The 15420-nt window shown below is 36.0% G+C and overlaps 1 protein-coding gene across 1 annotated transcript in view; it reads left to right on the top strand.

The window, feature by feature from the left end:
* Positions 1-9547, top strand: part of LOC112040671 (uncharacterized) — a gene marked incomplete in the record, with an annotated part of 21448 nt that extends 11901 nt beyond the window's left edge. Inside the window, 2 exon segments of the mRNA XM_065776479.1 lie at positions 8864-9018; positions 9103-9547. Coding sequence (XP_065632551.1) covers positions 8864-9018; positions 9103-9184 — 237 coding nt within the window.
* Between the last annotated feature and the right edge of the window lie 5873 nt (positions 9548-15420).

Genomic DNA, 15420 nt, shown 5'->3' with positions numbered 1-15420 from the left:
CGAAGGAAGAGTAGGGTTCCTGGAGTCATTTGTAAACTTGATATTGAGAAAGCCTATGATCAGTTTGTGGGAGGTAGACAGATTCTTGACTCAGTCCTTATTGCCAATGAGTGCCTTGATAGTCGTGTGAAGAGCAAGAATCGGGGGTTATTTGTAAGCTTGACATTGAGAAAGCTTATGATCACGTGAATTGGGAGGCTCTTCTAGATCTTTTGAAGAGAATGGGCTTTGGGGAGAAGTGGTGTAGATGGATTCGTACTTGCATTTCAACTGTCCAGCTCTCTATTCTGGTTAATGGGACCCCAGCTGACTTTTTTAAGAGCACGAGGGGTCTGAGACAAGGGGACCCGTTATCCCCTATGTTGTTTTTGGTTATAATGGAGGTTTTAAGCAGGATGTTGAAAAGAGTTGAAGGAGCTGGCTTGATCAGGGGCTTTAAGGCTGAAGGTAGACGGGGGGAAGGGGAATGTATCTCGCACCTTTTGTTTGCGGATGATACTATTCTGTTTTGTGATGCTGAAGTGGACCAGATCCTGCATGTTCGAATGCTTCTCCTTTGTTTTCAGGCTGTGACAGGTTTGAAGGTTAATGTCTCGAAGAGCGAGATGGTTCCAGTGGAATAATTTGCATGTGGCAGAGATTCTGGGCTGGGGGGAGTTGGTCTTCCAAGGTGGGTAGGGGTGTCCACGGGTGCGGTTTATGGAGAAGCATCCGAAAAGGCTGGAAGGTGTTTTGTAAATGCACTCACTTTGAGGTAGGGATGGGAGATAGAGTGAAATTCTGGACGGATCGGTGGTGTGGGGAGTTACCACTCCATCTATCCTTCCCGATGGTGTATGGGATTGCTTATAATAGAGAGGCATCTGTGGCCTCGTCTCTTGAAAGATTGGGGACTGGGGCTCAGAGAAGCTGGAATGTTCGTTTACTCAGGGAACCAAATGATTGAGAGTCGGGCGAGGTGGAGGATTTCCTCCGTACCATAGGCTCAAATTTACCTCAATCTGAGCACGGAGACCATATGAGGTGGAAGCTGTCAAAGAAGGGGAATTTTAATACTCGCTCTTTCTATAATAAGCTTCGTTGTCCCTCATCTATTATCTTTCCTTGGAAAGGTGTTTGGAAGGTTAAGGCTCCTCCGCGCGTCTCTTTCTTCGTTTGGAGTGCTGCTTGGGAGAAGATTCTTACTGGGGATAATCTGCAGGGTAGAGGCTTTGATTTTGTTGACTGGTGCATTATGTGTCGTTGTAATGGGGAATCGGTAAACCATTTACTTCTCCATTGCGACAAAGCTTATCAGCTGTGGAGCTGGGTTTTCAGATCTTTTGGGATCAACTGGGTTTTGCCATGCTCGGTTGCAGATACTCTTTTTGGTTGGTGGAACTGGCTGGGAAAGCACTCTTCTAGTGTTTGGAATTTAGTTCCTCCATGCCTAATGTGGTGTATTTGGAGGGAACGAAACTGGCGCACTTTTGAGGACTTGGACAAATCCGATGACCAGCTGCTCGCTTTTTTTACTGGTTCCCTTTTTGATTGGTCTAGGGCCTGAGAACTCACCTCTAGTGATTCTCTCCCTATGTTCCTAAATTCCCTTCTTTGTACTTAGTTTTCTCTCTAGTGTATTTGTTGTTTTTTCTTGTTTGTTTCCCTCTCTGTATTCTTTTTCTGCCTTATGTTGTTTGCATGAGGTAGCCTCTTGAATATACTTCTCTCTTACTTATCAATAAAAAAAGTATCTCCACACGAGCGACAAGCCTACATCCCCCTCCCACTACTACCCTTTCCAACCCTTCCCATTAGTGATTGAAGTTTACATCTTGGTTTTAACACATCACATTTAAAGAAGTCTAAACTATAAAATTTTAAAGCTAACTAGTTTTTTTTTAAATAACATAATGATATCTTTCTAAGGAAGAACCCCTTGGACTTGCCCATTAACTTTTTTTGATAAGTTCCTTGGACTTGCCCATTAACATGAAAAGAAAGACAAGGAAACAGCACCAGTGTGCTGGAGGTGCATCTAAATTATGTAAAAGTAGAACCATCAAGAAGATCCAACAAAGTAGAGAAGGAATGACCACCCATAGTAGCCATCCAATCGTACAAAGAGCACAGAAAAAATCAACTTCACTACCACCATAGGTTGTTCAATGCCTTTGAATGTCCAGTAATTCCTTTCCTTCCAAATGATTTATTTGACAAAAAGATGGAAAAGTTGGAAATGCACTTTCGTCAAAAAGCCAACTTGTCAAGCGTCAACAAAATTAAAAGGATTCAAAAATTGTAACAAGCCAACAGTATGTTTGAAAACATCGTGGTCAATTCAAATGGCATTTAAATTGTGACATGAATCATCTGTGAATACCTTATTCAGGCATACCACCATGTAATAGTAAATGGGATTTAAAATGTCTAAAATATTAGGCCCAACAAATAAACAACAACCAAAGTTTAATTGAATATCAGAAAAACTATAATAATGAAAGTAAAATTAGATACTGCAACAGGATACAGCGAAAAGTACATATCTCTCCAGGACAGCTTCAAAATAATTATTAAGAAAAAGGTTAATTTACAAAAGGGATATAATAAATACAAATATTTAAAGTATCAAGGGATCCTATATAACTGGCCTCCAAGAATTAGGAATCTGTACACCACAAGGCAACAACCATTTTAACCAAAAAGTACCAAAATAGAAAAAACACAAAAGGCTAATGAGTTATATCAAGATCGTTTGCCTCAAAAAAGTTAAATGTACCAGTACCTTACCAATCTCATCTGAATTTCCTCAAATGATATCCCATTAAATCAAATGATAAAACATTAAAGGATACTGAAAGAGCCAGTGAATGCAACTTGCTACAAACCTTTTTTTTTTGGGGGGGGTGGTGGTGGTGTTGTTCAACAAAAAAAATTGATACTACAATCAAATAAAAGTTTGTAAAGAAAAAAAAAAGTAAAGATACCATTCTAACATAAAAATCAGTGTATTACCATCATTTTTAAGTTGGTGCAGTGAAGTTAGAGATACCTGAAAACTTGAAAAACTGACTGATCCTTGAAAGAAATAGCTATCTTATGTTGAAGCATAAAAGGCAATCCAGAATTGGGCTGACAATTGATGAACCAAAATGACATATTTGTAATCAAAACATTTATAACAAGAAGAAATACAAGCTGCTGGTTCCACAGATAACAAGAAGAAACATTCAGAGTCAAATGGAACTCTGCCTGTGTGATGCTTAGTGTCCTAATCTTTATATACAGCTGGTACCAAGCCCAAAGAAAAGTGCGGGTGCAGGCAATTGATAGCTAGCATAAAACTTAGTCACAACTCACAATGCATAAATGAGAATCCTTAAACAAATGAAAGAGTGATTTAACTCAAGTTAAAAAGAGGGTATAACCTTCGATGTGATATAATGATAGGAAAAGATACATATAGTCAACCACGAATTATTTGGGATTAGGACTTAGTCAAGTTGAGTTGAACTGAAATTACAATAAAACGGTATATGTCAAGTGGTATACGCAGAATATCAAGACTATAAGAATGTAAGCAATCAAAATTTATCATCAATATTATTTTCAGTAATATTAAGAACAAACTTGTCAGAGTACAGCCCAGCAATCACCTACACATTCATTTTACAAACTGGCTGCAACTGAAAATAGAGGACATTAAGTTCCCAATTCTAGACAAAAAAATTATCACATAACAAAAGATAGAACATAATAACTTCTTTGGAAATTCAAGCATTCCTCCACTCCCAATAAGTCAAGAACAACCAAGTGACCAACCAGCCGAAAAGACAAGGACCCAATAAATATCAGATAAGATGTAGATTGGATTATCAAAGAAGAATCAGCCAAAAGCTGATCTAACGTAAAACCAACTCCTTTCAATAAATTTACATTGCTCAAAGCAACCTACTTGCTCAATTAAAAGATCACAGCATACTATCTACAAAGGTGGCAAAACAAGAAATAAAGAGTTTACATTCTATCCTAGAAAAATAACATTCACTACAAAATCCAGGACACAGGAAGAAAAAAAAAAAATATATATATATATATATATGAATAGAAAAATAATCTTCACTACAAAATTTCAGGAGTAAGGCATTTTGGTTTTTGTAATAATATGAATAGTAGGTTCAATGTGCAATCATATTATGCCGCTGATACACATTCCCCATATAAAAGTATTTATGTGCCAAGGCTTCTAAAAGGATTGCATTCTTTGTGTTGACAGAAAATTACAAGAAGCGTCTAACTTGTGATAATCTCATGAAAAGATGAAACAATTTAGTACATTGGTGTTGCATGTATATGAGAAGCTCTAACATAGTGGATCATTTATTATTGCATTGTGACATTACACAGTGGATCATTCTAACAAGATTTAAATGATCAGTGATTAAAATGGAAGTGAAAAAGATAACCAAAGCCACAGGAACTGGCCGCAACCAAGCAAGGTTTGCGATTCTATTCTTTATTGCACATCTTTGGGGAGGGTATTAAAAGACTCATGGTTTTTTTTTTTTTTTTTTTTTTTGGGGGGGGGGGGTGTTTGGTTAGTATATCAGAATATTGTTGTATATATGTTGTGTGGGAAGTAATTGTGTTAGGTTTGTTCAAAGGTTGGGAAAATGCATTCTGTTTGGATGTCCAGAAAACGTTGGAAAATCCTGGTATAGGATGTGAAGGTGAGCAGCAGAATATTAAAGAGCAAAACAAAACCGTAGGCCTCACCACTGTATGGTGTTTGGCTTCACCACCAAACATAGAACATAAATCAGAAATATTCTTTATTCTCCAAAATACACTATACCAAAATGTCTAGGGAGCCTATTTGAGGGTGGCTCCCCAAACATTTTGGGATAGTGTATTTTGGAGAATAAAGAATATTTCTAATTTATGTTCTATGTTTGGTGGTGAAGCATTTGGTTTTGTTTGTACTTTAATATTATGTTGTTCACCTTCATGTCCTACACTAAATCCATTCCGTTTGAATTGTGTGTGTTTGTTTCCAGAGAAAATATTCCAAATGAGTAATTTTTGGGATGAACTCTGTTTTTCGATCTATATTTTTTGGGCTTGTGCATGTGTTTTTGTTTCCTAAGAAAATCAAATGAAAAAGTGATTGTAGTGGATAAATAAAATATAGTATAAATAATATTTTTATTGACGTGGACAAAGCCACATTGTTTAGAGCTGAAGGGCTCGATATGCCGCTGGGGGCTTCCCATAAGTCCCCCTCTATCTGGAACCCTATCTTGGAGAAAATTAAGCGGAAGTTGGCTGGGTGGAAGAAGTTGTATTTGTCAAAAGGTAGAAGATTTACGTTGCTTAAGAGTACTCTAGCTAGCCTACCTACCTATTATTTATCTTACCATCCCCTCGCATGTGGCTAATAAGATTGAGAAGATGCAAAGGGACTTCTTGTGGGGGGATTTGAAGGCTCATTTGGTGGGGTGGAATAAGGTGAGTGCTCTTAAGGCGAACGGAGGTCTGGGAGTAAGGAAAATTACTACTTTTAATCAAACTCTCCTAGGAAAATGGTTGTGGTGGTTTGGGGTTGAAGAGAATCGTCTTTGGAGGAGGGTTGTAGCTTTGAAGTTTGGGGAAGAGTGGGGGGTTTGGTCTTCCAAGTTGGGTAGGGGTGTCCACGGGTGTGGCTTATGGAGAAGTATCCGGAAAGGTTGGGAGGTGTTTAGAAGATTCATTCAGTTTGAGGTAGGGGTGAGGGATAGAGTGAAATTTTGGACAGATCAGTGGTGTGGGGAATCACCACTCTATATTTCCTTCCCGGCTGTGTATGAGATTGCTTATAATAGAGAGGCATCTGTGGCCTCTTCTCTCGAAAGGTTAGGGTCTGAGGTTCGGAGAAGCTGGAATGGTCGCTTACTCAGGGACCCAAATGATTGGGAGTCAGGTGAGGTGGAGGATTTCTTTTGAACCTTGGGCTCTAATTTACCTAAATCAGAGCATGGAGATCATATGAGGTGGAAGTTGTCGAAGAAGGGGGATTATGACATCCGCTCTTTCTATGATAAGTTTAGGAGTCCCTCGCCTATTATCTTTCCTTGGAAAGGTATTTGGAAGGTTAAGGCTCCTCCGCGCGTCTCTTTCTTTGCTTGGACTGCAGTTTGGGAGAAGATCCGTACAGGGGACAATTTGCGGGGTAGAGGTTTTGATTTTGTTGATTGGTGCATTATGTGTCGATGTAGCGGGGAGACGGTGAATCATTTGCTACTCTATTGTGTCAAAGCTCATCAGCTGTGGAGCTTGGTTTTCAGATCTTTTGGGATCTCTTGGGTTTTGCCAAGATTGGTTGCAGATACGCTTTTTGGTTGGTGGAATTGGTTGGGAAAGTACTTCTCTAGCATTTGGAATTTAGCTCCTCTATTTCTAATGTGGTGTATCTAGAGGGAGCGAAACTAGCGAACTTTTAAAGACAAGGATAAATCCGATGACCAGTTGCTAGCTTTTTTTAGTGGCTCTCTTTTTGATTGGTCTAGGGCTTGGGGACTCACCTCTAGTGACTCTCTCCCTTTGTTCCTCAGTTCTCTTCTTTGTTCTTAGTTTTTTGTTGGTTGTTGTCTGTTTTGTTGTTTTTCTTGTTTGTTTCCTTCCCTGTATCCCTTGCCTACCTTATGTTGTTTTAATGAGGTAGTTTCTTGAATATACTTCTTTCTTACTTATCAAAAAAATAAATTAAAATTTTGAAACTTTTAAGGCTAAAATCAAAATTACTCATACTTTAGGGGTGTAGAATGCAACTTAGTCAGAAATTTATTTAAAAGAACTTGGTTTAGGATGTGTTTGTGGGAAATAAAAAAGTAAGAAGTAGGAAAGAAGACCCTAGGCTTCACCACCTAAGGGTTCTTGGAATCACCACCAAGTGAGGAATAACTCTAATAAGAAACTTTCTGTAATCAAAATGCACTGCCTCAAACATTTGGGAAGCCTCCTAATAGGCTGAGATTATAATCCGGCCTTAATACATCGTAGTGTGGTCTAGGTCTGGAAGCTTTGATTTTTTGTTGACTATTTTGAAGCGGGTGGAGTACATCAGACACTCTCATACCAAGTTGGTGTAGGATGTGTTGTGGGAAATAAGAAAGGAAAATGAAAACCCTAGGTTTCACCACCTAACTACCTAAGGGTGTTTGGAATCAGCACAAAGCAAGGAATCACACTAATCAGAAATTTTCTTTGTTCAAAATGCACTGCCTCAAATGTTTAAGGAGCTCCAAAGATTACCATCAATCAATTAATACATTATAAATTCCTCAATTGCAATAAAAGCAAGTATAAAAAAAAAATTCAACTGGTAAAATGAGAAAAAATCCGAAAANCACCTAACTACCTAAGGGTGTTTGGAATCAGCACAAAGCAAGGAATCACACTAATCAGAAATTTTCTTTGTTCAAAATGCACTGCCTCAAATGTTTAAGGAGCTCCAAAGATTACCATCAATCAATTAATACATTATAAATTCCTCAATTGCAATAAAAGCAAGTATAAAAAACAAAATTCAACTGTAAAATGAGAAAAAATCCGAAACAATAAAAGGGCAATGAATGACATCCCCATATGGAAACTACGAAAACATATATACTAGCATTCATGCTCTGGTGTCCACACCAACTTTTACTTCCCTGCAAAGGTCCAACAACCATTCCTGAGGACCCATTTGTTGAACCCCCACTAGCCCTACCACCAGCCTTACACCTGATCCTGTCCCACTACAAACACCACAAGCACATAAAGAATCCATTAATGCTATTATGGATAAGCAAGTTGTTTTCAATATGGATGAGTGATTCACAGCTTCTTGGTTCTCTAGCAAGGACCCGACAAAGTTAGACTGACTTGGATGTACCACAGCCGACCTATAGCAATTTGATCCAGATTTATTTGAGCACTACCAGAGTGGCACAAATGCACCACTAAACCATGGATTTTGCCACACTATCACACGAATTTACAGGAGACACAGGGGTTGTAGCATTCACCCAATGACCTTAGGGTGTATGAGGCAGTTCATTTCCTATTGAGTGACTGCTACAGCACCACGCAGGATTTTACTTGACAGGGTCGAGTCTTTCCCACCCAGGAGAGTTTGGTGCAAACACCAAAGCAGTTGCAAGGTTTTTTTTTTTTTTTTTTTTTTTTTTTAAAAAGTTTCACGCGGGATGTCATTTACAACCCCTTTTTTAGAACTTATTGTTGCAAAATTATTTCTCATTTTATAAATTGACATTTGTTTAAAATATTTTCTAAAATTGCAATTGAGAATTTACACACTAAAAAAAAAAAAAAACCAAAAACGAATCTTAGAAAACCATGCAAAGCTCCTTTCAACTGTTGATGCCCAAGAAGAGTTGTGCTGCTACCAAAGCTGCCGCTGCAGCTGCTTAATCTGCCACTGCTCCCAAACCTATCAAGAATGCCACCACAAAACCCCAACCATTCCTGAGTCCCACAATCCTTCCCTGCTTTGAATCCTAGAGTCCTACTCTTTCAAAACAATAAACCCAACTTCTAAAGCCAAAACTCAACCCACAAAAATTTCCTGCATCACTGCTCTGGTGTCCACACCAGAACACCTCTGCATTGATGCTGCTGTTCTGTGATGGCTGAACAATAGTGGGGCTTTCCTCTTTTTATTTTTCTTCTTTTTTTTTTTCCTAGGTTGAAAATAATCTTTGGCACAAAATGTCAAGGCGATTACCATTATACAATGTCTCATTTTGTTTGTAATTCCATCCAAAATCTGTAGAGGCGGATTGAACAATTAAAAGCAACTCTTAATTGAAGGTTCAACCCTTAGTTCATTTCTTTCCTTGTCTAGGACACGGCCAGGGATATTCTAAAGAATGCTCCAGGTGTTGTGGTTATTGATGATCGGGTATCCAATCACTTCCCTACTCCATTGGAGGTGTCAAACAAAGATGATGTTGCGGTTGGTAGGATCCGCCGTGACGTGTCCCAGGAGGGCAACAATGGGTCAGACTATTTTTTATTTTTTTTCTTTAATCGTTGCTTTTCCACTTTGACAAATCTTAAAACTAACAGAAAACTTTCATGCAGGTTGGACATCTTTGTCTGTGGTGATCAAATACGCAAGGGAGCTGCGCTTAATGCTGTTCAGATTGCTGAGATGTTGCTATAGTCCATAATTGGTTTCCGAAATATGATTTGGTTTTATGGATTTATCAGTATCGTGAGATATGGCGCTTTTAAGTTATTTACTATCATGTAACCTTCATACGCGGCTGTTGCCCTTGTATTGAGTCTTTTAAAAATTGAGCAGTTTTTGAGGCTTAGTATGAACTACTAAGCCTCAGCTTCAGCACGTCACTGAATGATTACAGCTTATAGTATTTGCGGTAAATCCTTCACCGGAAGATTTTGTTATAATAACATGTAGCTTAGAACTGAAGCTATCTGGAAGCTTTTACTGCTGCTTCAGATAAGTAGGTGACAAGTGTCAGTCTCCAACAATCTATCAATTCTAGTTCTCCATTTCTCTGAATTATATTCTTCCATTTTCTATGAACTATTCAACATGAGGTGTCCAACTCTAGTTACCCAAATATTTTGCATCACCCAGGGTTGACATGCAACATGACATGCCTCCATGTTGCATGTCAGGATATAAGAATGACAAGGAAATAAAAGGACAGAACTTGTGAAGGTAGAGATTTAAAATGGTTTTTCAAGAATGAGTAGTCCTAATTACTAGATGAGGGACTTTTCAGTCCTAATTGTTTGTCTTTTAAGAAAATAAATAACTTTGTTTGACAATGCATGATATCCTGATAAAACATAAATAATTATTTTAGTATTGTATTTGTTAGTGTTAGAATATTATTTTAGGAGTTTAAGTTAATTTACAGTTCATATTAATCTAAATATTGTTTATTTATAGAAAGTCAAATAAAAGTGATAGTGTGATGGAAAGTACACTGGAAATTATTGTATTTATAAATTCAAGGATTAAAAAAAAAAAAAAAAATCTTATAAGATTCATAAGAATCAACCGAACAATGGGGATTTCAAATTATCAAGACTTTTATCAGATTTCTACTTTCTAGTTAAACCAAAATTTTCACATTCTTGAGCATCTAGGTTCTCAAGCAGTATTGTTGGGAGGATGTTTGGATTGGATTAGGTGCGTGTTTGGCAAGCTGGAAAAAATAGAGTATGTTTTCAAAGTTTTTTGAGCTTATTTTGATGAGTTCTACACAACAAATACTTTTCCCCTCATTTTATTTCATACTTCCAACAAACAAAAAAGGTATTACTTCACCAAAAGCCTCAATAAACTTATTAACTAAAGCATTTTTTTTTAAATTATTATTATTTTTATCTTGTATATTCTAATTTTATGCACATTAAAATAAGGGTGATACTTGTTGATACCTATTTTCGCGACACATTTTGTACAAGCTTGATTCAACCAAGCCTGACTTCCTTGTGGGCTTAATTCATGTAGTATATTTTATTTTATTCTTTTAAGCATGACCCAAGCTCATATGACTTATTGGGGAAATTAAGGAAGTGTGATTTAGAGGATATGGGTTGGATCCCTTCGGACCTTTTGCATGAGCCCAACTTATGCGTGTTACAAGTAGACAAGGGACACTGGTAGCACCTCAAGCTCATAGAAGAGGTTTTGTACTCAAATTTTCACCTCAAAAGAGCTTTTATGCTTTGGGTGATTGTGCCCCTAATTTTTAGCCTAGCTCCATTTTCCACACCAAAACACAGCTGACCCTAAACTAATTAGCTAGCCTATTGTAGCCACCAAATGCAACTATCAAAAGCCTACAATGACAAGGAAACAATAGCTAATGGAGTTAGCCACTTTATTTCCAAAATCATCCTAAAAGCATGCTAAACTCTTCCCTAAACAAAAGCAACCCAAGCCAAAACACCAAATTAGTATCATGGGGGATAAAAGCCTTTTCCACTACTCAAAAACTAGTCGTTAGCAGCACCCTAAACTCTATATAAAACTCTCTCTTCAGCTCAAAAAAGGACTAGCCACGTTTTATCCATGACCTAAAACTTCAGAGCAAAAACCCATTTAGCTAGTCAACAATCTCACAATTCCAAAGCCTAGGGGTTGAAATATGGGTACAGGGGAACATTCCCTCTCTTCCTCACAACTTTTCTCAATTTCCTCTACTTGGTGACTGTGGGTCGAAATTTCAGACCCATTATGTTTTTTATACGTTTTTTATACTTTTGTTATTAGCATTTTGATTCTCTCTTGTCAAAACACCATTAGCCTTTGTTTTATATACATTGTGAATTTTGGACTTGATTCTCCACAAATAAACACTTCTAAAGAACCCAAGGGAGATTTGGACCGTTTTCCTATTTTCCGCCCTTGTTGCAAAACGTCACCGACAATACTTATTGAATACAAGCTATTTACACAGTTTTATACACTCATTTTTAACTGAAATATTGTGACTTGGAGTTGAGATTTTCAAGTTCCAATGATTTTCAAGTCACAATTTCAATTAAAAAATGGAGGGTAAAGTCGTGCAACAGTTTGCGTAATAAATACAACCCAAAAAATAATACGCATGACTATCGTCTTTTACGAAAAAAATGATACTCCTGAGATGAGATAATGGTTCGCGAAGCTTCAGATATATGGGCATTTGCATTAAGTTTTGAAAATAGATCCCGTGACAATTGGTATCAGAATGATCAATTTGTTCAATTCTACTTTCCAACACAACCAAAACAACGTGTTGAATAAGTATTTGAAACTAGAATTTGATGTAGTAATTTCACATTGAAAGAAATTTGATTGGTTATTTGAGGTTGTCTCTCGGCCAATCCATTTACGTAAGTCTTAAAAAGATGCTCCATTCCAACGCGTTAACAAGGTTCATAGAGTGGTAAGTACAAAGTATTTAGTATAAAGTGGAATAAAGATCAATTCACTCTCATCACCCTTTCGGTTCGATTGATTCTTGCGTCGCAAGGAGGGATTTCCCATGGGGCACAAAAGCTACTCCCTCTCTCTTGTTAGTTTCAGAGTAGGGAAATCTTGTGACTGATTGGTCTCACATCGTTAAAGTTTTTGGCCTAACTAAAAAAAAGAGAGTTAATTGTAATGGTTTTAGAAATTAGAATTAGACTATCATGCCCTTTTGAGATCGAATTAGTTACTTAAAAAATAACTTACTCCCTCTCTCTTGTTAGTTTCAGAGTAGGGAAATCTTGTGACTGATTGGTCTCACATCGTTAAAGTTTTTGGCCTAACTAAAAAAAAGAGAGTTAATTGTAATGGTTTTAGAAATTAGAATTAGACTATCATGCCCTTTTGAGATCGAATTAGTTACTTAAAAAATAACCATATGAACAAATATGATTGAGCATTGTGACTTAGTTGATATCTTTTGGGACAAAATTGGGAAATGCCCCGTTTGAGCAAAAAAACCAGCATTATGCCCTCTTTTCCAAATTAAATAGGGAAATGCCCCTCTTTTGAAAATCGAGTTTCTCAAAATCGATTTAGGCCCTATAGCGGCATTTTTTAGAAGCCTAGGACATATAGTGGCGTTTTTTTACTCAATTTCTATGAAATCGAGTTATAGGTAAAAAGAATTAAAAAAAATTGCCTATAACTCGATTTTATGGAAGTTGAGTTACAAAAAGTCACTATAGGTCCTGAAAATGTCACTATAGGTCCTTAAAAACGCCGCTATAGGACTCCAGAATTTTTTTTTTAATAACTCGATTTTGAGAAAATCGAGTTACAAAAGAGGGGCATTTCCCTATTTAGTTTGGAAAAGATGGCATAATGCTGATTTTTTTGCTCAAACAGGGCATTTTCCAATTTTGTCCATATCTTTTGATATTTTCAAATGAGACATTTATGATTTTTTTTTATTTAAAAAAAGGTCCATATTATTTACATATTTTTTTCCTTTTAGAACAAAGACGTTGCAGATAGAATCACAAATATGTACCTAGTTAATTGTGATTTGGCCAAAAAGCCATTGGCGGGTTTGCTTTATAGAAATAAGAATATATATATATATAGAGAGAGAGATAGAGAGAGAGAGAGAGAGAGAGAGAGAGAGAGGCAAATTTTTTATAAACATATATGCACATGCACGCGTGCACACACACATAATACTTGATACAAAAAGCAATCCAAATGTATGCTTAAGTGATTTCTAAGGTTCTATTAGTTTTTTTTTTATATTATCAAAGATAATAGTAATAATAATATTATTTTTTCCCCATTTTGTTTAAATCTTATCGTCATTATAGAAAAACTTATATATCAATAATAATATTAAAAAAATACATTAGAGAAATTCACCCAAAAATAAGAACAGAAAACAAATTACAATTGGAGAGAAGGGGCAAAGCTATTATTATTATTATTGTATTGGATAAAATGTAAAAACTTTTATTTCAATCTATATGTGTAATAAAGTACAAGCAGCCAAGTTATATCATGAGAGCTCCTACTTATAAAGTTTTAAGACAAGGCCACGTTATGCTTAGAATAAGTGCAACGTTATAACATATACTTAAGTTTCAAATTGTTTGGGTTGATGTTATGACTCAGTTGTACTTTTTTTGATATTTTCAATAAGACATTTTTATCTCTCACTTATTGTGGTTGAAAAAAAAACAAGCCCAAAGGATATTATATATATATATATATATAAGAGAGAGAGAGAGAGAGAGAGAGAGAGAGAGAGAGAGAGAGAGAGGCAAATTTTTTATAAACATATATGTACATGCACGCGTGCACACACACATAATACTTGATACAAAAAGCAATCCAAGTGTATGCTTAAGTGATTTCTAAGGTTCTATTAGTTTTTTTATATTATCAAAGATAATAGTAATAATAATATTATTTTTTCCCCATTTTGTTTAAATCTTATCGTCATTACAGAAAAACTAATATATCAATAATAATATTAAAAAAATACATTAGAGAAATTCACCCAAAAATAAGAACAGAAAACAAATTATAATTGGAGAGAAGGGGCAAAGCTATTATTATTATTGTATTGGATAAAATGTAAAAACTTTTATTTCAATCTATGTGTAATAAAGTACAAGCAGCCAAGTTATATCACGAGGGCTCCTACTTATAAAGTCTTAAGACAAGGCCACGTTATGCTTAGAATAAGTGCAACGTTATAACATATACTTAAGTTTCAAATTGTTTGGGTTGATGTTATGACTCAGTTGTACTTTTTTTGATATTTTCAATAAGACATTTTTATCTCTCACTTATTGTAGTTGAAAAAAAAACAAGCCCAAAGGATATAGACAATCTAACAGTAGAAGTAGAAAAACAAAAATTTGTACGGATGTGGTTATGGGTTCCACTCACCATCCAGCTTGTAGGCTCTTCACACTTGGATGATTTCTCAGCCTGGGCTTTAGCTGGGTCAACAGACAGTCCCCTAAGAGTCCACATGTTGGTCCCGCCCTCCAACTTCATCTTACATGAACTCCACAATACTTCACTCTTATTTATTTACTTTCTTTTGCAATTTTTCCTTTTTTAGATTTCTTTTAGGTTTTCCTTTTGGGCACCTGTGTAAAAAATCTTAAATACTAGATACTAAATTTTATACCCTATATTCTAATTGAAAATAGTAAAAAATCCTGTAATACTATTGACACTTTTTAATATTTTTAACGAAGACGTTTAGAGTTTAAATCCTCTCTTATAACTTGGATACACTTAGAAACATATATGGCAAAGAATGAGTAACTTCAAAACTAAGGAATTGTATTCGTTTTAATATACTTGCAGTAATCAAATAGTCTAGATCCTTCTTCATTTCTATATAATCCCTTATATTCTAATAACACAAAGGAAAGAAGTAGAACTTGTTTTTTAAGAATCTTCTATGCACATAAAGAAGTGTTGGCCAATGTTGAAAATGCTCAAAGCCAAAGAAGCAAACAATATTCTCCTTCTTCCCAAAGTTTCCACATTACAGAAGAAAATAATAGGTTATTAGAAAAGGGTTTGCAACAAAAGAATAAAAGTAATTTTGAGGAATCTGATATATTAACGTTCTGATTCAGATTTTCTCTAACCTTGGTCTCTACGTTTCACAACAAAAGAATAAAAGTTAAAACAAAAAAGCAACCTTTGACAATGCTCCACGGAAAGAAATCATATGCCGCCATGTGTCAATTACCTCAGATAATGTCTACGTCAGCTTCATATATCACGACAGTTCACTACTCTCTACTCTGTCTATATATAGTTTGATCATTAGCCTTACTTCTTTCACCGCACCATATTTTCTCTACTTCTCTCTTTGCTTTGCTTTGCTTTTTCATAGTCTTCTTCAATTATCAATACCAGTTTCTGTGCTCTAGATAATATAC

This window comes from Quercus suber, unplaced genomic scaffold, assembly GCF_002906115.3.
Source record: "Quercus suber isolate HL8 unplaced genomic scaffold, Cork oak 2.0 scaffold_133, whole genome shotgun sequence".
Taxonomy (NCBI): domain Eukaryota; kingdom Viridiplantae; phylum Streptophyta; class Magnoliopsida; order Fagales; family Fagaceae; genus Quercus; species Quercus suber.
The sequence above is the reverse complement of the archived record's forward strand: the minus strand, read 5'-3'. Positions and strand labels throughout refer to the sequence as shown.